Genomic DNA, 25,575 nt, shown 5'->3' on the forward strand with positions numbered 1-25,575 from the left:
AAAAAAAAATCAAACTGTCAAGAGATCCAAGATGTTGGAGTAGATAAACACTGTGCCTGCATCCTTCCATGAACACACTAAAATTATAACTAAATTACACAACAATCAACCTGGAGAACCATCTGAAGTCTAGCCAAACAGAAGTCCTATAACTAAAAATATAAAGAAGAAGCCATGTCAAGACTTGTAGGAGGGGCAGAGACACCGAAGAGGCCCCAAACTTCAGTGTGGTAGTTGAGAATCAGAAGGGGTATCTCAGCTGCAGGTGTTCCCCCAGGAGGAACAAGGGACCCCAGCCTGGAGTATTGGTGCCAGGAGGAGGAGCCCCCCACAACATCTGGCTGTGAAAAACTGGAGGTTCTGACCATCCAGGTGGGACAGAAGGCTGTGGGAAACCCAGACATCCTCTTAAATGGCAGGCACACAGACTCTCAGTCAAAGGCACTCACCTTGGGCTCCAGTGGAGGGATGGTGGCTCAGGGGATATTGGGGACAGGCAGTGGGTGGACTGAGGTGTGTGGCTTCATAGCAAGAGCTGGAGGAGGAAGGTTGCCATTTTCCCTGTGTGGGGTCCTTCTCCCATGTAGCTAGCAGGTGGGCACCATCTTTCCTATGTTGAGCCCACTCCCCACAAGCCAAATCTGAATCTGATTGGCCTGGTGAGCTCCACTGCTTCACCCTGCTGACTCACTGGGACCTCCCGAAGCCAATTCCCCCAATGCCAGAGGCACTTTCTCTGTGAGCAGCCAGCCCCCTCACCCCAACCCCACCTCATTGCACTCTTTCTTGGAAAACTATTAGAGTTCAGCAGGCCCCTGGAGGGCAGTGACTAGCCTCGGTGTGCTTTAAGAGTTTTGCTGAGTCACTCCAGGCTCAGCTCTGATACCAAACAAGAATGTACATTAACCTCATGACCACAACTCTTCCCACTCTAGTGACTCCCTGAGTCACTCAACTTGCATACTGCACAAGGCTCTATCAGTGGCTGAACTTTAAGGGAGCTGTCAGGTGGCAGCAGGCCTCAGGGTGTCCAGGCCCAGTACTGGTGGCAGAGAGATCCTTGGTTTGCAGTGTGGCCTCTCCCACATGCCTCCAGGTTTAGCACAGGCAGTGAACAACTACAGATCACTTTGTAGCTATTACCAGGTAGGAACTCTGGCCAGTCACAGGCAGTGGGTGACTTGAACCTGCACCGGAGCCCCTCTCAAAAGGCCCCAGAACCAACATACTTGGAGGTTGGCTGTAGACCACAGCAGAACACGGCCCAATTAGCCCCACAAGTGGCATACAAAAATGGCGGTCTCAACAGGCATTAAAGCCAGCTGGCACGAATCCCACTCAGTGAGGTAAACCCCCAACACAGCAGTCCATAAGATGTAGATGTGGTCAAACCCCAGAGCCAATCAGCCTGAGGGTCAATCCCACCCACTGATATGCCAATAGCAATCAAGGCTCAACTATAACAGGAGGGCACACTCAACCCACACAAGGGACACTCTTGGAACACCCAGAGCAGATGACCAGGGAGATTGTGCCAGTGCCCCACAGGGCACGTACTACTTTGTTTCCAAGACTGGGAAACATAGCAGATCTATCTAATACATAGAAACAAACACAGGGAGGCAGCCAAAATTAGAAAACAAAGAAATACATCCCAAATGAAAGAAAAGGAGAAAATTCCAGAAGAAGAACGAAACAAAATGGAGGCAAGCAACCTACCAAATACAGAGATGAAAACAATGGTTATCAGATATTCAATGAACTTAGTGATAACTTCAGCAAAGAGATAGCAAGTATAAAAAAGGACATAGAAACTATAACAAAAGAACCAGTCAGAAGTAAGAACATAATAACTGAAGTGAAGAACGCACTAGAAAGAATCACCATCAGATTAGATGAAGCAGAGAATCAAATCAGCAATTTGGAAGATAAGGTAGCAAAAACACCCAGTTAGTACAGCAAAAAGAAAAAAGAATCTAAAACAATGAGGATAGTTTAAGAGACCTCTGGGACAACATCAAGTATAACAACATTAGCTTCATAGGAGTACCAGAAGGAGAAGAGAGAAAGCAAGAGATTGAGAACCTATTTGAAGAAATAATGACTGAAAACTTTCCTAACCTGGTGAAGGAACTAGACATAAAAGCCCAGGAAGTTCAGAGAGTCCCAAACAAGATGAACTCAAACAGGCTCACATCAAGACACATTATAATTAAAATGGCAAGGGTTAAAGACAAAGAGAGACTCCTAAAAGCAGCAAGAGGAAGGCAACTAACTTATAAAGGAGCTCCCATAAGACTGTCAGCTGATTTCTCAACACAAACTTTGCAGGCCAGAAGGAATTGGCACAAAATATTCAACATGTTGAAAAGCAAGAGCCTACAACCAAGACTACTTTACCCAGCAAGGCTGTCATTTAAAATCAAAGGACAGATAAAGAGCTTCGCAGACAAGAAAAAGCTAAAGAAGTTCACCAACACCAAACCAATATTTCAACTAATCTTAGAGGGACTTCAAGATGGAAAAAAAAAATCAAAATTATGAATAATAAAATGGAAATAGTTACATATGTATCAGTAATTACTTTCAATGTAAATGGACTAAATGCTTCAATCAAAAGACAGGAGGACTGAGCAGATAAGAATACAAAACACTTATATATGCTGCCACAAGAGACTGACTTCAAATTAAAAGACACACACAGACTGAAAGTAAAGGGATGGAAAAAGTTATTTCATGAAAATGGAAACAATGAAACAAAACAAAATCTGGAGTAGCAATATCTATATCAGACAAAATAAACTTTGAAACAAAGGTTATAATAAGAGACAAAGAAGGACCCAGTAATCCCACTTCTGGGTGTTTATCTGAAAAAATCCAAAATGCTACTTCCAGGGGATATGCGCATCCATATGTTCATTGCATCATTGTTTACAATGGTTAAGATGTGGAGGCAGCCTGGGTGTCCATCGATGAAAGAATGGATAAAAAGGAGGTGGTACATATATACAATGAAATATTGCGTGACGAGGGAAGGGAATGGGTTCTTGTCATCTGCAGTGGCATGGATGGACCTGGAGGGTATTGTGCTGAGTGGAGTATGTCAGACAGAGAAAGACAGATGCAATGTTATTTTGCTTATATGTGGAATCTAAAGAACAAAATTAACAAACAAAACAGAAACAAACTCATAGATACAGAAAACATTTTGATTGTTGCCAGATAGAAGGGGGTTGGGGGGCAGGGTGAAAAAGATGAAGGGATTAAGAAGTACAAACTGGTAGTTACAAAATATTCATGGTGAATGTGAGGTAAAGCATAAGGAATATAGTCAATTATATGGTAATAGCTAGGTATAGTGCCAGGTGGGTACTAGACTAGTTAGGGGGAATCACTTCTTATGTAAATGTTTATTTAACCACTATGCTGTACACTTGAAATTAATATAAAATAATACTGAATGTCAATTGTATTTAAAATTTTTTTAAAGGGTGAAAAATGTGAAGGGGAATAAGAGGTCAAAATTTCCAAGTATAAAACAAATAAGTAACGGGGATATATACAGCATAGGGAATATAGTCAATAATATTGGGATAGCATAGTACGGTGTCAGATGGTTGCTGGACTTACCATAGTGATCATTTCTTTAGGTATGGAAATGTTCAATAACTATGGTGTACACCCAAAACTAATATAACATTGTATATTAACTACATTTTAAATAAAAATCTTATAAAATTAAATTTAAAAAAAGAAATGAACTGTTTTCAATATCTGAAGGACAAATGTGCTTATGCAGGAGAATAGACATCACCTGTAATAATGTGAAACTCTAGAAGAGACAATCCCTTACAAAGCCCAGTCCATTGACTTTCTTTAAAGTAATATGAATATTTTAAACCAGGATGCTCAAAATCATACCAGATATGAAGGCAATATGAATGCAAGCTTCAGATATGTGAATCATTGTTGAGAGGAAACGATCTGAAGTTAGAGAAGGGGGAGGATTTGTAGGTGTGGCCAATGCCCAGCTTTCGGCTATTGTTCTGGGTATAGTCTAGCCAGGCCAGTGTTCCCCAAGCCTTGGTGACCACCAGAATCAGAACTGCGACTTCTTGAAATACAGATAGGCAGATTCCTAACCCCCACCCCACAATACACAACGGCCTACCTATAGTTCATGTTTTGATTGTGTTTGTGTATATGCATGTGTGTAAATGAGAGAGCTTTTTTTTTTAAGGTCCCCCAGGTAATTTGGGTTTGGGAATCCCTGAACTAGGAGGCTAATGGCTTTTTCTGCAGGCTGGAAATCTCAAGCAAACACCTGGAACGAGTGTATTCTTTTTTTTTTTTTTTTAAGGTGTTTTTAAATTTTTGTTTTATTATTATTGGGGAATATTGGGGAACTGTGCATTTCTTCAGGGCCCATCAGCTCCAAGTCGTTGTCCTACAATCTAGTTGTGGAGGGTGCAGCTCAGCTCCAAGTCCATTTGTCGTTTTCAATCTTTAGTTTCAGGGCGCGCAGTCCACCATCCCATGTAGGAATCCAACCAGCCTCCCTGTTGTTCAGAGCTCGTGCTCTAACCAACTGAGCCACCTGGGTGCCCCAGAACTTGTGTATTCTTTATTCCAGTGGTAATTTCTGAGCTTTCCTTCTTTCTTCTCAGCAGCAATTTGAGTAAGCTGACCATCCTTTCTTGAAACATTTGCCTTACTTGGTTGGCTTCCAGGACACCACACTCCCTGTTTTCCTCCTACAGTTCTGGCTGTGCATTCTCAAGCTTTCCTAAAGATTGGGGTGACCCAGAGCTCAGTTCTTGAAAGGAAACCAAGGGGGCAAAATTCACACACAGCCCTTTAGGTTTCACCTCAAAGTCTCTTTTTCAATACAGATTTTAAATTTATTTTATATTTTTATCAAAGCTATACATGTCTATAGTTTAAAGAGTTATACATAATTGTAAAAGGCTTTCATGAAAAATGACAACCTCTACAATCACCACTATTTCCAAACTGTAACTTCATTTAACTCTTTAGTTCTTTTGTATTTCCTTCAATATTTCAATAATATGCTTATGTGGACATACCTTGATTTTCTTTATTTTTTAAACATTACTTATTGATATACCACCATAGAAGATGATGATGTTACATTTTTTTAAACACTCAGACACACACACACACACACACACACACACACACACACACACCCTCTCAATATCCCTCCCTCCCAAAGTATTATGAGTTTGGTTAGGTCAATATTCAGTTTCCATTTTATGGCCATATAAATGTAAACACTTGTGACACCTGATTCATGTATTACTAATTTTTCTTTCCTGTACAACTTATTTCCCTAGAGTTTATAATTGCTTTTACAATTTTTGCTTTAATTTCTAAGTACCTATCACTAATTTATTCCCAATTTTTCTTCCAGTTAAGTAAATCTCCTCTCAGCATTTTCAAATATATGAGGTATTTTATCACTTTTAACTTTTTTTAAAGACTTTTTTTTTTTTTAGAGAAGGTTTAGGTTTACAATAAAATTGAGAGGGAGGTACAGAGACTTCCTATATACCGCCCCTTCCCCTTTCAACTTTTTGAAGCCATTTCTCTTGATGCATTCTGACCTGCTTTGGTCTGGACAGATCAATATCTCGGCTAGCTAAACAAGGGTTATGCTGATATCTTCCTTCAATGTCATCTTAGAGACATCTTTCATCTTATTGTTATGGGTATGTTTCTCCTGTGTTTTAATGTGGATCTTTTTAGATGTGCTCAGTGGGCCCTTTCAATATGGAACTGCACGTCTGGGACATTTTCTTGAGTTATTTCTTTGATGATTTCCTTCCCTCCATTTTCTCTGCTCTTCTTTTCTGGAATTCCTAAAATACTTTTCTAACTTCTCACTTTAAAATTTTCTTCTTTCTCTTTGTATTTTGTTCTACTTTTTAGGAGATATCCTTAACTTGTTCTTCCAACCATTCTTCGGGATTTTTATTTCTACTGCTATGTTCTTCATTTCCATGAGCTATTTTCTAGCCCCTAAATCTCTAGTTTTTAATTGTTCTGTTATCACTTCATTAATACACTTTTTCATTATTTTTATCAAGATGTTAATTTTGATTTTTTTCACATTTTCTTTTCCATACATACTCGTTTTCTATTTTTGGTCTCTGTCTTTCATTTTAGAGGATTAGCCCAAAATCTGGTGCTTCTTGACTATATTCTCATGTTTAAGAGGAGGGCACGAAAAACTGATTGGAAGTTCTACTATGTGCTACACGGCTTTACTGTAAGGTGACTTAGCAGCCCTTTTCATTAGGCTTCCTTCTTCTTGGGCTGGTTATAGTCTCCAGGTAACTACCACCCCATTCTGGGAAAATAGATTGACAAGAAGCCTGGGTGGTATCAGCACTCAGTATATAAATTTTCACTTATTTCTCCTATCTCCACTTTGGTATCTTGGTCTTAACCTATATTTGGGGTTCCTGAGTCAAGAGATCCTTGATTTAAACACCAGAAAATAAACCTCCAGCCCTCTGCTGGTATGTGTGGTGCAGGAGCAATCTTCATTGGCATGGAAACCAAGAAGTCTAGAGATCCTCCAAGGAGAGAGAGAAAGAGAGAGAGAGAGAGAGAGAGAGAGAGAGAGAGAGAGAGAGAGAGAGGTAAATAATTGAAGAAAGAAAATGGGATTAGAGAAAAGTTGAACAGTGATTGGTATGGAAAAATATACATGTTTTAAATTTTTTTTTCTTGACTTAGACACAATGGTACTTAAAGCAAGTTAAGGCTGGTTAATATACCTTAAGTTATGACTGTGGGTTATCTTTGCAATATAATGTTATTGGGTCCAATATTTCTTTTAGCAGCACACTCTTGGTCTCCTTTCTAATAGTGTTCACTTCGAGAAGTACAAACTAAATTTTGTATAATGCAGGGAGAATTAGAAGATGGTAGAACAAAATAATGCAGATGACAAAGAAAAACACAATGTATCAGGCAGTTTTGTTTGGCGCACAATATTTTCCTCAGTGGTTACCCAAACAGAAACTACATTTTCTGGGTTCTGACTTAAAATGCAAGGCTGAATATTCAATTGTCCTAACAGTGGTGTTTCAGAAACATCAGGAATTACCTGGTGCTCAGAAAAAAACAATTTCCCCCTTCCTATTGAGTCTCTTACATTCAACACTGTGTGAAGATGCATTTTTTAGTGTAAGGCTTGGTTCTAAGCTGGAATAAGTACACTAACACTTCAGAGGGCTTTGAGGTTTTCAAACATGAATCTCTCAGAGAGGTTTATCCTCACACACTCTGGTGATGTGGTCAAGGCCTCTCTTCTTGTGACCAGGGCAGAAACCGAGGAACATAGCAAATCAATGACAGCACTTCCCTTAAGCGCACCAGCTTATTAGTGCCTAGTCAAATACCCAAATATCTCAGACAGAAAGATACAGTCATGCTCCACTGGTCACCAACCATCTAACGAGAACGAATGATTCGTTTCCTAAGATCTGGTTGTGACTGGCCAGTGTGAGGGTTGGGAGAAGGTGTGCTAGACAACTGGACACCATGAAGAGGGAAAAAAGAAGTAGAAAGAGGAAGCTGGGAAACAGAACACAAACCAGCCCTGATGTTACATTTTTAATGAAGAGAAGGCCTACTGGAAGTTCATGTGCAAAGAATTGCTGAGTGATGAAAGAAAATTGGCCAATTTCATGAACTTACTTAATCAAAATAGACATAAGTAATAGATATTTAAGTTTTTTCACCAAAAGAATATTAAACCCCAACTGATCTCAGAAATGTTTGCTACTGGTGTATTTTGGGTTTATAGCCAGTAATGAGCCCACTGATAAAGTCTGTTGACACTATTTACTCATTTTTTCGTCAGCCTTCAAGTAGTGACAAGCAGTTTGCTTTTCTTGGTTAAATTCAAAAATGCTATAATAGCTTGTTTTAGAGAAAATGTTTGTATAGGTGTTATACTTGTAACTTATACAGGCACACCTCGTTTTATTGTGCTTTGCTTTATTGCACTTCATAGATATTGCATGTTTTACAGAATTGAAGGCAAGACCTTCTACCAGCAAAAAAGATTACGACTTGCTTTATCGCAGTGGTTTATAACCAAACCTGCAATATTGCTGGCGTATGTCTGTATTATTATTATTATATTCCATCCTTCATTTTTCTTCATGACTATAAGGGGACCCAATGATTCATTCTTCAACAAATGCTTGTTATCACCTATTATGAACCAAGCACTATTCTGGGTGTTGGGAACTCAGCCAAAATAAAAAGAGTTTACATTATAGCAGGGTAATATTTTTCAAATCAAATTTATAATGTCATGTCAGGTACTGATAAACACTTTGAAGAAAAATAAAGTAACATAAGAGGGTAGTGCAGGTCTCATTTTGGAAGAGGCAATGGTGTGCTGGTGATAACTCATACCAGTGCCATCAGAGCCAGCTAGTAAATGTTTAGGAATTTTGCTAGCTAGATGTTAATCACAGCCATTCTTACAAATTAAATTATATAGCCTTACAAGTAAATATATTATAATAAAAGCAAAGGTAATAAATACTTAAAACTCCCCATTTTCTATTTATTTTACTACTACTTATGCTCATTAAGTTATTTACACCTGTTACATCTGTGTGTTGGAAATACTACATAATGACGTGCTCCTGCAAATCTCCTTTCAACTCACTGTTCAGTGATGTCGCATTGGTAACTTGAAACCAGTTATGGTGAATGTATTTACACCATGGAAATTGGCAAATACTACACATCAGAGCTTTTTATCTCACAAAATAGTTATTAAACATTTACTACCGTGTTTCCCCGAAAATAAGACCTAGCCGGACCATCAGCTCTAATGCGTCATTTGGAACCAAAATTAATATAAGAGCCAGTCTTAATTTACTATAAGACTGGGTCTATATAATATAATACAATACAATACAATACAATACAATACAATACAATACAATACAATACAATACAATACAATATAATATACCGGGTCTTATGTAATATATTGTAATATAATATAATACCAGGTCTCTATAATATAATGTAATATAATATAATGTCAGATCTTCTATTATAGTAAAATAAGACCGGGTCTTATATTAATTTTTGCTCCAAAAGATGCATTAGAGCTGCTGGTCCAGCTAGGTCTTATTTTTGGGGAAACACGGTAGCACTTTCCAGAGGAGTGTTTCTGATGAGGTGATATTTAAGCAGATGCGTGAATTCGATGTGGACATCTGTCATTGGGGTGCCTGGGGGACAGCAGTGGGCACAGGCCTCAGACTAGTACTTGCTGGACACATTCAAGGCTCAGCACAGCACAGCACAGCATGACTAATGGCAGTGAGTGAGAAATCCAGCAATCAGGCAAAATAAGTAAAACACCATTCCTGTTCTCAAGGAATTCAGTCTAGTGAGGAAGAGACCATGAAGCAAAAATTATAATGAAATGAATGTACAGGCAACATAAGAAACAAGGAAACATTAGCAGGCACCGTGGAGAGGCAGGCAGTCAGCAAAATCTAGACTGTGGGAAACCTATAGGACAAATGACCCAATGTCTTCAACAAATAAATTCTGAGGAAATTGAGGCAGAATCTAGAGATTAAAAGAGATCTAAGAGACTTATCAACCAGTGACAAGAGTATTTGGCTCCTGATTCAAGCAAATTGTAGGGAGAAAAGACACGTCCTAGATACTTGAAAATTTGAACACTAAATGGGCATTGAATTATTTAAGAAATTGTGAACTTCAACTTTAAAAAATGTTAGGTGATATAGTAGTTTTCTGGTTATTTTTAAAGTGTCTTTACCTTTTAGAGATACATGCTAAAATATTTATAGGCGAAATGGTATGGAATCTTCTTCAAAGTATACAAGAGGCGTAAGTAAATAAGATTGGTCATGGATGATCACGGTTGACTTGGGTGATAGTTACATCGGGATCCATTTTAGTAAATATTTTAAACTTTCCAAAATAAATGTTTTAGAATAACTGTTCTGGGCTGGACACAAAGAAATGGGTAGAATCGCTGACAAGCTGTTGGGGGAAGTTGGAAAGTCTTCCAAGGAAAATGGGACACCCATGTGTGAAACAGTTCTTGGGCAGCAGGGGAGCACGCACAAACAAATCAAATTATTTTGAGCATCCCCTAACATTATTGATGCCAGACGTGGTTAGTACTGGTTTTTAATCAAGACTGGCTGCTATCACATGAACACAGGTTACCGGAGTTCATGGAACTTCCTCTATAGACATGTGTAGAAATGGGCTGAGTGGAACCGCAGATTAAACATTGAAAATCAGGAAACTGAGCATGGGAATCTTGGCTCCGTCACTGATCAGCTGTGTGTCTCAGAGAAGGGCTCTTAAATTGTGTCTTGGGCCCCTAATCTACAAAACAAAGAGGCCTGAATTGTTCCCCCAAACCTTTCCTTCTCCAACATTCTATTCGTCTACATGGGCTTACACAGATATGAAATGGTAATTGGGGGTCATGTGTGGGAATCAGCTGCTTTACCTCACTGTAGTATCAGGTCAGAAATGAAAAGATGTCCAATGGTGGAATCTTAGTTACAGGAGACCCTGGGGAAAGTCTCCTGTACATAGAGACCCCCTGACGCAACCTTAGAGAGGCCAGTTTCTACTTCACATGGGAAGCAGAAGGGAATGTGATAGAGTGAGACCTTTGTGAATTGTTTTCAGCCCAGTACCTGAGGTCTTGATGCTCTTCTCAGGTTAAGGGAGGAGAACTTATTCACAACTTAGCAACTCCTTGTGAAAAGTTCCTCCTGGTTTGAAAATCCTACTTCCTTTCTCTCTTCAAATATTGAACATTGAGAAATTTGGCCCTTGGTGTCCCACATGGAGATTAAATAGTTCTGATGGGATGTCACCATTGGCTCATCATTCTGTGCTGAGGAAAGTACAGTGTCAAAATAGCCCCTTGCCACCCCACTCCCCACTCCTTTGGAACTGTAGCATAGACTCAGCTGCAACCACCCCTATCATGGAGAGAGAGATAGGATCTAAGAGGCCCATAACCTTCCCCCCAAATTCCTTACATGCCCCCTGCCCCCCCAACCCAGGCAGAAGGCTAGAAGATGCACAGACCCATCTGGGAGAGCGCTGCCATTTGAGAGGGAAACAAGGGCAAGTGAGACCTGCCTGGTCTCTGACTCTGTGTTCCATAATTTCTGTCCTGGCATGATTGAAAGAAAGTTGGTCAAGTGCAGAGAAAGGAGACAGCACTGAGTGTGGCAGAGCTGCGGACAACCTGACAGATGGGGAGACCAGGGCTGCCCACCCTTCTCCTCTTCTTCTTCCCTGTTAGGGAAAGGACCACATTTAGGGTTCTCTCCATCTGGAAAGCGTTTTCCAGGCTGCCTCCCACCCCACAACATTAACTGCCTCTCCCTTGACCTCTACATATGCTTCAAGTGCTCAGGGAAGCTCCCCAGACTAGGACAGACCCCTCATGGAATCTCCTTGATTTCCTTCCAACATTTTTATCGGTTTGAAATTATGTATTAATTGATGTGATTATATAATCGAAATGCTTCTCTCATTACACTTAAAGAGATATCATAGATCCTGGATACATGGTGTTTATTTTTAAAAATTGAAATAGAATACACCAAAAATGCGCAGTTCATAGTATACTCCAGTGTATTATTACAAAGTAAACAAATCTGAGCGACCACTCACTACCCAGGTCAAGAAATAGAGTGGTCCTAGTCTGCCAGAAGGCACTCTCCTCTTTCCTAAAAACACCATTCTCCTGATGTCCATAGATTAGTTTCGTCTCCTTTGTAAAATTTTCAGTCTTAAGACTTTTAAAAATTGAGGTATAATTTAATATACTGTGAAACTTACCCTTTAGAGTGTACAGTTCCATGAGTTTTGATAAACACATAGAGTTGTGTTTATCATCACCATAATCAAGGTACAGAACAATTCCATCACCCCCCAAATTCCCTTGTGCCCTTTGTTGTCAACCTCTCTCCCCACCCCCAGGTCTAGAAACCACTAATCTGTTTTCTTTCCCTATATTTTTATCTATTCTAGAGTTTTGTATATATGGAATGATCCAGTATTTGAAAGGTGGGGGTGGGTGGGAGGGAAGGTCTGCCTTCTTTCACTCAAAGTAATGTTTGGGAAGTTCACCTATGGTATTGTGTATGATAGTTCATTTTTCTTTTTTTTAAAGATATTATTGGGGAAGAGGAACAGGACTTTATTGAGGAACAGTGTGTACTTCCAGGCCTTTTTTTTCCCCAAGTCAAGTCGTTGTCCTTTCAGTCTTAGTTGTGGAGGGCGCAGCTCAGCTCCAGGTCCAGTTGCTGTTTCTAGTTGCAGGGGCACAGCCCACCATCCCTTGCAGGAGTCAAACCAGCAATCTTATGGTTGAGAGGATGCGTTCCAACCAACTGAGCCATCCCTGGTACTCAACGGCAGCTCAGCTCAAGGTGCCGTGTTCAATCTTAGTTGCAGGGGGCGCTGCCCACCATCCCTTGCAGGACTCGAGGAGTTGAACTAGCAACCTTGTGGTTGAGAGCCCACTGGCCCATGTGGGAATCGAACCGGCAGCCTTCGGATTTAGGAGCATGGAGCTCTAACTGCCTGAGCCATTGAGCGGGCCCTGAGGGCAGTATTTTTGATAGGGAGACTTGTCAGTAGCAATCCTGGCAGTTGACTGGGTGTGGAGCTCTCAATCGAAGCCCTCTCAGCAAGCTGTCATATATGGGTTCACGCAAAAGATAGACTAGGAGATTTTGGGAAAGGGTGGTTGCATGCAGCTGTGTAGTTGGGACCAAACAGCCATTGTCTGATCATTTTTATTGCTGTATGAATATACCATAATTTGTTTATATCACTGTATGAACTTCCCACAATGTATTTATCCCTTGTATTGTTGATAGACCTTTGAGTTGTTTCCAGTTTGGGGCTATTACAAACAATGCTGGTAGAAACATTCTTGCACATGTCTTTTCATGCTCACTGCATGAGTCTCCTTCATGGCTTAGTGATCCCAACGTCCTGAAGATGTAAGTCTATCTTAGTTTCTGGAAGTTTCATTTTACCTTTCCCACTTAAATCTACAATTGACCTGAAATGCATATTTGCATGTGATATAGCGTTGGGGCTCAAGTTTCTTTTTTCTTTTTCCTACCTGGACATGTAGTTGATACAGTACCATTAATTAGGGGAGGAGGGGGAAAGTCCTGTCCCCTTGCTCTGCAGTGCTACCTCTGAAACAAATAAACTGTCCATATACGCGTGGTTTCATTTCTGGAACTTCCATTCTGTTCTACCGTTTATTTATCGCAATCCTCCCACTTTGTGCTTTTTCAAGATTTTTCTCGTTATTCTTGACTCTCAGAATTTCTACTTAATTTTTAGGGTCCTACTGAGTTTACTCAACCTTGTGTCCCAGCTCCTGACACGGTGCCTCGCACACAGCAGAAACTCAGTGAATAGTTATTGTACGAATGTGGGTGACCTGGGGACCTTTCAGAGATTTTTGGGAAAGACTCAGCACTGCTCCCCACGCCTTTCTCCCCCGCTACCTCCAGAGGCGCGCAGGCGAACTGCAAGGGGGCGTGCCCACTGGCCGAGCGCGTCATTTTCCCCGGGGATCCGGCTGGTTCCTTAGCTGTTCTCCCCGCCCAGGCCTCCGGTTCTTCCCGCCCTCGCCTCCGCCTCTCCACTCCCCGCCGGAAGGGCGAGAGCTACTACTCCTGAACTTGGCGGTGGCTGCGTTGGGATGGCGGCGGCGGCGGCTCAGGAAGGCAGTGGCCGCGGCTCGGACAGCCGGCTGAACCAAGAGACTGCCAGGTGGCTACAGTGGGACAAGGTGAGGGGTGACAGGGGGCTGGGACCGCCTGGAGGAGGTGCGGGGTCCTCTGCCTGCTCCCCAGGCGCCGCGCTGGTGCCTGCGCTTCTTTCCTTCCCGCCCCTCCCATCCCTCGGTAAGACGGAGGAGGAGGACGCCGCGGCGTATGGCAGATTCAGTTTGTCCGGAAAAGGTGTCCCGGGGTAAAACCAGCCATCCCGCTGGCCGGGGCTGTAAGTTCGGGAGTCGGGGAGCGAGCGGGCTTGGCCTGAACGCGCGGAGGCTCAGGCGTCTTGTCTAAAGTTGTTGAGTAATTGCACATCCTGTCAGCAGTGCTAGGTCTCCCTCTTTGCCCTCTGGCCCCTATACATGAAATGCACATCCTATTTCTGGCTGCCATTGGCAACTCTGGGTGGTTTTTCTTTTTCTGGAAAGACCTTACAATTCTTTAAGGAAGGAAAATGTTTCCACTTTTAATAACGTGCAATGTGTAGAAATCTTTTAACATTATAGCTGGTAATCAATTGTTCCATAAAACTTTCCATTTGAAGAAATGAAAACCTAATTTCCACAAAAATTGAATCTGTATAGAGAGATAGTACCTCCCTGGGTAGAGGTGAGGGGATGTTGTTTTTATTTTGTGATGTCTACTACTTCCCCAGTTCTTTCCTCTCTCAATTTCTTTGGTTTGAGACAGGCAGCAAGAGGGAACTTCCGGCCAGCTACAAGCATGTGGCCCTCTGGTCGCAGTGCTCCAAGGATGGCAAGGCACCCACCGCATTCCCTCTGTGCCTTCATCCCCGTTCCTTTATCTTGCTGTCAGCTTTGGTCACTCCCACGGGCTGATTCACATCTGCTGCGCTCTCGACTTTTCATCCTTATCTCTCTAACTAACTCCTTTGGTTTCTCTCAGAGTGTTGGTCTTGTATAGACATCAAAAGCCAGTTAGTCTTTTCCAAGTCAAAGACCAGTTATTATTTTCCAAGTGTACACTGAGAATCACCGGATATTGGCTGTGAAAACAGAAGTCTCTGTTTTCTCATTCAGCAAATGTTGGTTGAACCTCTTTTAAAATGTTCCAGGCCTGAACCCTTCCTTGCGGGCACCTGGTGATCTGATTGGTCAGCTCGTGCTCTGTGATCAGTGTCTATTGCTTTTAACCAAAAAGGTGGGCTTTTACTTGATTTGTCTTGAATCTGGAACAATCTGGAAATGTGGGCATCATTCCAGAAATCCAGGGTTTTATTGCAATAGAATTTCAAAGTTTAAGTGGCCACATCTTGCCTGCATGTTCATTTGGTGGGATGGTGACTGTAAGGTAGAAATAAAGTACTTACTCTATTTTTTCTCTGAATTTTTAATTTAAAATGCCTGATAATGAGTTAATGTGATTGTCATTTTCTCCATTCTTAACAATTTATGCAACAGTTGTATAAAGAAAATAGGGCAACTTAAATGATTCGTGTGACTACCGTGTTTCCCCGAAAATAAGACCTAGCTGGACAATCAGCTCTAATGCTCCTTTTGGAGCAAAAATTAATATAAGATCTGGTATTATATTATATTATATTATATTATATTATATTATATTATATTATATTATATTATATTATATAAGACTGGGTCTTATATTATAGTAAAATAAGACCGGGTCTTATAATAATTTTTGCTCCAAAAGACGCATTAGAGCTGATCGTCCGGCTAGGTCTTATTTTCGGGAAACATGGTGTTTGAAGCAGTTAACGTAACAGAAAAGGACTGAGTTAATGCTTATCATGCGGTTTAAGCAAGTCTAATCTCTGAGGCTTCTCTGTCTGTAAAATGGGATTTTTGTTATTTGTGTGCCTCTTGCAGTCATTACAAGATTCAGATTTGATCAGGTATGTGAAAGCATTGTGCAAATTATAAATACTACAAAAGTAAGGTTTTGATTTAAATTGTATACTCTTATCACTCTCTGGGAAAATTTGAAGACATTAGGGAAGAAAATGAACATTTGATTGCAACTAAGTGCCAGACAAAGCTGTTTTACATTCATTTAATGTAAACACTCAAAATCACCTTGTAAGGGAGGTTCTAGATTGTTTGCCTAAGTGAATAAGTTGGTGAGCGGTGGTGTGGCTGAGATTCCATTCTGGGTGTTAGACCCCAAAATCTGTATGTTCATTTCCTTTTTCCAAAAGTGCTTGCCTTCATAGGAAAGAAAATACTTATAAAGGAAAAGACCGTTTCCTTCTACTCACAATACTTCTGACATCAAATGTGTGAGTTTTTCCACACCAAGCTGTTTTCCAGTTCTCTGTGGACACCAACTGAGTGTCCTACAACGTAGCTCAATTCTGACACTAACTACCTGGAATTATCGCAGACCCCCCAGCTTAAGGGCTCAGTGCCACAATACTGTCCCTACTTCAGATGCCGGTATAAAGTCCCAGGTTGCCCCCTGTACTTCTTTTTTTTTTAAAGATTTTATTGGGGAAGGGGAACAGGACTTTATTGGGGAACAGTGTGTACTTCCAGGACTTTTTTTCCAAGTCAAGTTGTCCTTTCAATCTCAGTTGTGGAGGGTGCTGTTCAGCTTCAAGTTGTTGTTCTTTCAGTCTTAGTTGTGGAGGGCACAGCTCAGCTCCAGGTCCAGTTGCCATTGCTAGTTGCAGGGGGCACAGCCCACCATCCCTTGCGGGAGTTGAACCGGCAACCTTGTGGTTGAGAGGATGCTCTCCAACCAACTGAACCATCTGGGAGCTCAGCGGCAGCTCAGCTCAAGGTGCTGTGTTCAACCTTAGTTGCAGGGGCGGAGCCCACCATCCCTTGCGGGATTTGAGGAGTTGAACTGGCAACCTTGTGGTTGAGAGCCCACTGGCCCATGTGGGAATCGAACCGGCAGTCTTCGGAGTTAGGAGCATGGAGCTCTAACCGCCTGAGCCACCGGGCCGGCCCCTGCCCCTGTACTTCTGACCAACCAGTGATTAATCGGGTTCCCACGACCCCCTTCTTAGTTCAATAATTCCTAGAACAGCTCACAGAACTCAGGAGATCAGTTTATGTACTATTACCAGTTTTATTATAAAGAACAAAACTCGGGAACAGCCAAGGGGAGAGATGCACAGGGCAAGGTATGTGGACTTCCAAGTCCTCTCCAGGTACACCACCCTCCCACCACCCCGATGTGTTCACCATCCCAGAAGCTTTCTGAACCTTGTTGTTTCAGGTTTTTATGGAGGTTCTATTACGTAGGCATGATTGATTAAATCGTTGGCCATTGGTGATTGAATCTAATTTCCAGCCCTTCTTCCCTCCCTGTAAGTCAGGGGATGGGGCTGAAAGTTCCAACCCTCTAATCACATGGTTGGCTCCCCCTGGAAACCAGCGCCCATCCTTCAAGAGTTACTCATTAGCATAAACTCAGATGTGGCTGAAATGGGGTTATGAAGAATTCCAAAAGGTGCTCCTCACCCTAATCAGGAAATTCTAAGGGTTTTAGAAGTTCTATGCCAGGAGCAAGGGATTCAATATATATATTTCTATTCTAAACTAGTCTAATTTATTCTAAAACTAAATATTTATTTATTATATTGCAATATCACTCGTTATAATTGAGAAAAAAATGACTTTATTTCAGATTTCAAAAGCATCAAAATATTGAAAAGCCTATACACACAAACACACACACACACACACACACACAGGCTTTTCAAATATATATATGTGTGTGTGTATAAATATGAATATGAATATAAATATAGATATGTGTGTGTATATATATAGTCTTCCCCTAGGGTAGAATTATTGTGTTTTTTTAATATTTCAGATTTTTCGTGCTGTTACTCACCTGGCAATATCTGGTATATACCTTTCTGTTTTGCAGAATCCTTTAACTCTGGAGTTAGCGAAACAACTAATTGCAGAAAGTAATAAAGAAGAACTACAAAAATGTTTTGGGGCTCGAATGGAGTTTGGAACAGCTGGCCTCCGAGCTGCTATGGGAGTGGGAATTTCTCACATGAATGACTTGACCATCATCCAGACTACACAGGTACCACATTTTTTTACATTTCTTAGTTATTCTTAACATATCCCCAGTGTTAAAAGATAAACTGAGGCATACTAAAAAATTTTAAGTGTTGATTTAAGCAAAAATCTACTCGAATCAGGCAGTACCAAATGGGAAATGGTTAGGAACGCTTCACTGACAGGACCTAAGAGAAAGACTTTTACAGAAAAGAAGCAGAAGCAAAGGAAGGAAATTAGTAAATTGGCCAGAGCTTTATTTGGGAAAGTCCAGTTGGCTGTTTGTGGTCGGTTGTGGTAGATTTTGATTTCTTAACCATGAGGCATTTACAGACTTAGGTTTTGGTTTGCTTAACAGATTTTAGTTTGCTTACTTAGGCTACTAAGGCTTTAAAGCCACCTCAGTCCAACGGCCTCCTTGTGTAATTAATTTAACCCGAAGTTTCTTTTGTATTTGACAGGCCTAACTTGTTTAAATATGGCCACGTCTTGTGTGTTTGCCTAGGTATAGGGAGTCCCACGTTTACTCTATAAAGTAAGGCTCATGCAGTTGGTTAAAGCAGTACTTGTTTCAAAACTCATTCATTCATTCATTCATTCATTCATTCATTTAACAGAGATTTATTGAGAAACTATGGCCCGGCCTTGGGGACATACTAATGACTAAAACAGATTCCTTCATGGAGCTTTCATTCCAGTGCAAATCTGCCAACTTAGCTGATTGACTTTTATGGTCTTGTAATTTTTCGTTATGGTTGTACAGGTACAAGAATCAAAAAGCTTTTCTAACTGCCAGAGTAACCAAGAGCCAGTTCTGTTTAGTTTTAAGGTATGGTATCAGTGGAAATTATTGCGGAGTTCCCTTGCCTTCATTTGTGAATTTTACTGTCAGAATCTTGACCCAACTTTAGGAATAGAGGTAAAGTCTTTGACAAAACAGAATAGCTGCCATTGAGTATGGAGAGTCCTCTGTTTATGAGGGAAATGAAGGAGAACAGCTTATTCTGTTTCTTCAACTACTTAGACTTGTTGAAAATGCAGATCGCATTAATTCTGCGAAAGAAAAGGCTGGAAAAATTGACTAATGGTGATTACCTGTACCTTACATGTACCTCCTATAAAAAGCAGTTGGACATGTTCTAGCAAAACCCTAATAAGGCAAGGAAACCTTGCCTGTAAGTGCATAGCAGCCATGCAAACCCCTGTTAAGCAGTTGGGCTCCCATCATTTTGGAGGGAAGGCTGGGAATGGAGTGAGCATGGGAATCCTCTACTCTACTTTATGGATAACACAGAATTGTGCTTCTGGTTAAGGTCACCCTCTGTTCCAGTTACTAGGGCTCTGGAACAAATCACCCAAAACGGTGATTTTAAACAGTTTATTTTGCTCACAGATCTGTAATATGAGTGGAGCTCAGTGAGCAGAGCTTATCTCTGCTGCACATGGTATCACCTGGGAGCCTGGAATCTTCTGAAAGCTCCCTCACTCACATGTCTGCAGTTACGGATGGCTCCTGGCTGAGGTCTTAGCAGGGGCCAGACCACTACATCTGGCCTGGGCTTCCTTACAGCATGGGACCTGGGACAGCATCAGAGAGTGTCTGTGTGTGCCAGTTGGAGGCTGTATTGACCTAGGTAACCTCACCTTGAAAGTCACCCAAATCACTTACTTCCACCGTGTCCTGTTTGTTAAAAGCAAGTAAAAAGGCTGCTTGTCTTCAAGGACAGGGCACATAGATACCCACCTCTTAATGGAGGAATGTCAGTGTCACATGAGAGGACATGTGGGGTAGGATATATTGGCGTGGCCATCTTTGGAAAATCCAACTGGGCACACCTCCAGTTAGCCCTAATTGTTAGGGAAGTCGCAGGGATTGATCCTATAGCCTTTTCATCTGTCTTCTCCGAGAAACATCTTGTTTCTAGGAATGATGGACTCTATCCGCAGAAATGTCTTAGGACCTACCTCATACCTCCTCTCCCATAGGGCAATGGGTCTCTTCTGGGAGTAGACCCTGTGATAGCTAAGAATCCTACAAAACTAAGATGAGTTGATTCCTTAAAGGTCATCTGACTCAAACCCTTGGGACAATGTCCTCCACGTTCCCCACCATTCCAAAGTGGTCATCCAGCCTGCACTAGAATACTTACCACAGGAGACAAAGATGTTAAGAGTTAAGACAATGTTATGAGAGCAGAAAGTGCATTTTTAAAATCTTAGGAATGGTTTCCAAGTTAGAGGAAAAGAATTTCCGGGACCAAACCTGCCAGCCTTCCACTCCCAGCTGAGGCTAGTGTGACCTAGTAGAATGTGTTGGCTTTCACTGTGGCCTCCCAGCCTGCCTGCTGGTCTCCACTGTGGACTCTCATCCTAGTGGGGCCCTAAAATTCATCTGGTTGAATTGAAGAAGCAGATATATGAGAGTCAAGAACACCCCAGTGGGGAACAGAATAGAGACTGGAGGGAAACTTTTATATTATTTGCCTCGTTGATAAAGGTTATAATTTCCTCTTAGGTTATATAACCAAGCCACGAGATATCAATAATGGAGAACTCACTATCTTCTGAAATAGCCTTTCTATCTTTGGCTTGTTCGCATTAAAAAAAATAGTTTCATTATTTTGAGTCAAAATCTGTCTTTCTGTAGCTTGTATGTATTGCCCATAGTTTGACCCTTTGAAGCCATGCAGAGTTTACTTCTAGTGTCCTAAGATAGCATTCCAATTCTGAAAACATCCCTTATCCCGCACTGAGTCTTTCCCTGGAATAAGCATTCTGTCAGGTTCTCAGCCTCAGCGGGTCCCAGAGTTCTCTAGTAAGCCTGAGAGTAAGCATCTCAGCACCTTCTTGGGAACTCACAAAATCAATCCACACGTGTCTTTCTTTCCTTGTATCACTCAACCTCAGAAGGTATGCCCAACGCAGTATTTTTGTTCAGGAAAAACTAAAGGCATTCCAAATTGGCACTGCTCTGGCACCAAAGCTGTGACATATACTCCGCTAGCAAACATGAGTTATAATTATTTTTTACAAGACTTCCTTCAGCCAAAGTGAAATAAGTAATATGAAATATCATTATTACCCAATCAACCTTTGCTCTGTAATAAAACCTATTTTCTCCAGTAATCTAAACGTATTGAATTCAAAGTTCGGTAGGTCTAATGTGTTCTAATCTTCCATATTTCAGATTGATGTGGCGTTATTGAGCACATGGAGATATATGAATTATATATTCCATCATTTCTAGGCAATGATGGTAATAGCCCAAACTCAGCACAATCTTCATTTGTATAATTGGCTATGTCGTATAATTGGACTGATATGGCCTCCCTAAGACCTCTGCCTGCTGGAAAACAATATCACAAACAGAACACATTAAGAGCAGTTGTTAACATCTTATCAAACTGTATTGAGTTTCTTTGACCTACTGATGGTATAGAGTAGGCAGAAATGTCTGAAATACCCCTCTGCCCTCATGCATTTCAGAACTAGTGTAAAGGAAGGAGTAAAGGCTTAGGAAAATAATAAAAATAAAGCTTCTAACAACAATAAAGCTTCTAGTGCTTTCTTGGTGTTCGATTCTCAGCACTTGGCATGTTTTAACTCATTTAATCCTTGTAACAGCTCTTTGAGGTCAGTACTGTTGCTATTCCTGTTTTACAGAAGAGGAAATTGAGGTACCAATTGATTAAGGAACTTGTCATTTGCTCATAGGTGGCAGACTGGAATCCAAACCACAGACACTGTGCTTTTAACCCAGCACAGAACCACCTCCCCAGACCTGGGGAACAAATCCAGGCTTTTTTATTTGTGTATCTGGGCAAGTCACTGAGCTTCTCTGAACCTTAGTTTTCCCATCTGTAAAATAGGATTTCCTGGCAAAGTTGATCTGGGGTTAGTGATAATAGCTGTTAGGGGTATAACACGGTACCTGATACATACAGATAGACAATAAATAAAGCTGTAACTTTTCTGTTGTTCAATTTGTTTAATTACTGAGGGATTTCTCCCCTCTCTGTTACAATGTTCTTCTTTAGAAATAGAGAAAATTTGACCTATTTTTGGCATACACACACACACATTATATTTAATATATACATAAAATATATATGTGTGTGTGAGTGTGTGTGTGTGTGTGTGTGTGTGTGTGTGTATGATGTGGTAAAACATATATACTCTTTTAATCCATATGGTATTTTTTTAGGGATTTTGCAGATACCTGGAAAAACAATTTAGTGACCTCAAGCAAAGAGGTGTTGTGATCAGCTTTGATGCTCGAGCTCACCCAGCAAGTGGAGGCAGCAGCAGAAGGTATTTAAAGATATTTATGAAACTATTTCTTTATAGTATATTTTGTGGTTTTATTTTTAATCACCATTTCAATAGCTTCCCTTATAAAACCATTTGTCACCTACATTAACTATAAAAATGATGGGTACATTCTGTTTGTAACTTTTAAGAATTCTGATGAGCTCCTTTCCATTCTTGAATGCCCATTTCAAGCTGCATTGTTGTAACATTCCCAAACCAATGTGACTTACGTAGCTGTAGGCAGATGATGATGATGATGGGGTGGTGATGATGATGGTGGTGGTGATGGTTATAGTGGTGGTTATGGTGGTGATGATAAGACAGCAGCAATCATTTGAGTGCTGGACGTGAGCAAGGCACTTAGGTATTTACTCATTTAATCATCACATCACATCTCTTTGCTGTAAGATCATAAAGTGAGAGGAGGAGCCACAATTTAAGCAAAAAGAGGCTGGCACTGGGGGTTGGCAATCTTTTTCTCTAAAGGGCAAGTAGTAAACATCTTACACATTGTGGGTTGTACAGTCTGTGAAAACTACTATTATAATTCTGTCGTGTAGCACAAAAACAGCTATAGACAATACATAACTGAATACGTATGACATGTTCCAATAAAATTTTATTTACACAATGGACTGTAGTTTGCCAACTCCTGCTCTTAACGTGTAATGTGACCTTCTTTATATTTGAACACTTCCCCCATTATGATGAATTTTTTATCATTCCATAGTATATGTATTAGTAATTACTTAGATTGGAAGAATATACAAATGTTTAATATTAATGAAATTCTCATTAACTTTACAGTGCTGGATGAGTTTACAGAGTCCTAATCTTTGCCTTTCGGGAGGTTCTAATCTAATAGAGAAGCACTGATGGGAACAAATGTATGGCTGTGAGGAAGGGAACATGGCCAGAGCAAAATACTAGATGACGTCAGTCTCCAGATTGAATTCAGAATGACCTAAGATTCTTGGTCTTCAGCTGCAGGCTCAAAAATGTGATTTTTTTCAACAAAGCAGAAGAGAAGCTGTAGCTCTCAAGAACAGATCCACATGACCTCCATTCACAAGAGAGTAGTGTTGTATAAACCAGAATATTAGTTTGTCAGTTTTTAGTTAGTGAACTTACAGTTCGAATTAGCTCATACACATGCTTTACCAACCCCGGGGGCATGTCACAGCCTCCAGCCAGAACATGTACAGTGCATATATATGGCCAACTGCCTGTTTAGCTTCTCAAATTTCTTCATTTTAGGCTTCTTCTGGTTTACACATCCTTCAGATATGTTAATACAAGCAATTAAGGGGTGGACGGGTGGCTCAGTTGGTTAAAGCGTGAGCTCTGGGCAACATGGCTGCTGGTTCGATTCCAACACGGGCCAGCGAGCTGCACCCTCCACAACTAGAATGAAGTCAATGAGCTGATGCTCAGCTCCCTGGTGGCCAGATGGTTCAGTTGGTTGGAGAGCGGGCTGTCAACCACAAGGTTGCCAGTTCGACTCCTCGATTCCCGCAAGGGATGGTGGGCTGTGCCCCCTGCAACTAAGATTGAATACAGCACCATGAGCTGAGCTGCCGCTGAGTTCCCAGATGGCTCAGTTGGTTGGAGCGCATCCTCTCAACCACAAGATTGCCGGTTCGACTCCCGCAAGGGATGGTGCGCTGCGCCCCCTGCAACTAACAATGGCAACTGGACCTGGAGCTGAGCTGCGCCCTCCACAACTAAGACTGAAAGGACAACAACTTGCTTGGAAAAATCCTGGAAGTACACACTGTTCCCCAATAAAGTCCTGTTCCCCTTTCCCAATATAATCTTTAAAAAAAAAGTATACACATACATATATATACACACACACGAATTAAGGTACAGATATTTCTTTCTCTGGAGTTGGAGCCACATTATTTTCAAAAAGTAACTGATATTACTAATTTTATTTAAGTTTGTGGTTCAAGTCAGAGTTAGATGGGATGGGATAGAGTGGAGCTCAGGGCTGCTATGACCTACAACTTGTAAGCATTTAGAGATTGTAAACTAAATACTAAACCAAATCATGATAAAACATTTATGATGCATCAATGGAATCTTCCTAGAGTTGGGTACTATTGCAGTCTCAGTGTTACCTAAGAAAATGTTTATTAGTTCTTTAATCTTCCAATTTTAAATATCTGGTGGTGACATTAGTGTGTGCAGAGAGCACACTGAATTTTTTTTGTGCACATTTGTAACTTAGTTCGCATATGTCATGTATATAATAATCATATATATGTTGAGTGTCTCCTTTGCCAAATTTAAGAAGGCTCCTTTAAAGTCAGCCTGATATATGATAAATATTTCATGAGGATAAAAGTGACTTCCATGCCATTCATTCTAGTGAATGCAGTGTAGGTTTCATTCAGATTTTTATTAAACTTGTTTTTGCTGAATTTTGTTATTTGTATGACTTCCCCCTATATAGAGGCATTTTTTTTTTTTCTGTCAGAATCATTCTCGGATTGCTATTGATCCCAGGGATTTTCAGTTATTAAAATGTAGAGATGTCCTCTTTGTGCCCCGGCCGTCTCCTGGAATAGTGTGCAATGAAGCTAATGCTCAAGACACATTTGCGGGAGAGAATGAATGATCTGGTGATTTAATCCTGTAATGGTGTATAGAATGTTGTTCATTGGAAGTAAATTGCTCATTTACTGTGGTCAAGTATTTTACTCCAAGCATGAAGAAAGATTTGATGCCATATTCTGTATCCTGCCCTAAGCCACTTGCTGTAGATGTTGAGAAAAATGTCAAAGTATCAAAGATTTAAGCCTCCTTTTAATGGCTGGATGGAACCAAGATGTATATATGTCATAAACGTGTATGTCACATACACATATATGACACACATATACCTACATATGCCAGTAGGCCTTCTGTATGCCAATAAGACCACATGTAATCAAATGCTAGTGTGCATGGTCTATACTGGATTGTGATGGCTTAGGCTAGGATTTCTCAGTCCCTGCAGTATTAACATGTGACTTCATACTGGGCTGGGTAATTCTTTGTTGTGGGGAACTTCCCTGTGCATGTAGGATGTTTAGTAGCATCCCCAGCTTCTACCCACCAGCTGCCAGTAGCACCCTACCCTTGCCCCCAGTGACTACCAAAAATGTCTCCAGACATTTCAGATGCCCCATGGGGGCAGAATCGCCCAGGGCCAACAATTGCTGAGACGGGTTTGAAAGACTTGGGTGCAGGCCTTGCTCAGCTGCTAAGTGACTGTTGGACATGGGATAAGTTGTCTGGCCTCTCTTGGCTTTAGTTCCATTTCTGTAAAACAGGAGTGCAGTGAGATGACTTCTGAGGTTCCTCCAGCTGTAGTATTCTATGCCAGT

General features: G+C 41.0%; 1 protein-coding gene across 1 annotated transcript in view; it reads left to right on the forward strand.

Annotated features, from left to right (window-relative positions):
* The first annotated feature begins 13,727 nt into the window (after positions 1 to 13,727).
* Positions 13,728 to 25,575, forward strand: part of PGM2 (phosphoglucomutase 2) — a 35,628-nt gene continuing 23,780 nt past the window's right edge. The window contains exons 1-3 of the mRNA XM_019741975.2: positions 13,728 to 13,900; positions 17,748 to 17,915; positions 22,095 to 22,201. Of these exons, the coding sequence (XP_019597534.1) occupies positions 13,811 to 13,900; positions 17,748 to 17,915; positions 22,095 to 22,201 (365 nt within the window). The 5' untranslated portion in view covers positions 13,728 to 13,810. The remainder of the gene's footprint in view (positions 13,901 to 17,747; positions 17,916 to 22,094; positions 22,202 to 25,575) is intronic.

Source organism: Rhinolophus sinicus, linkage group LG02, assembly GCF_036562045.2.
Source record: "Rhinolophus sinicus isolate RSC01 linkage group LG02, ASM3656204v1, whole genome shotgun sequence".
Classification (NCBI taxonomy): Eukaryota; Metazoa; Chordata; class Mammalia; order Chiroptera; family Rhinolophidae; genus Rhinolophus; species Rhinolophus sinicus.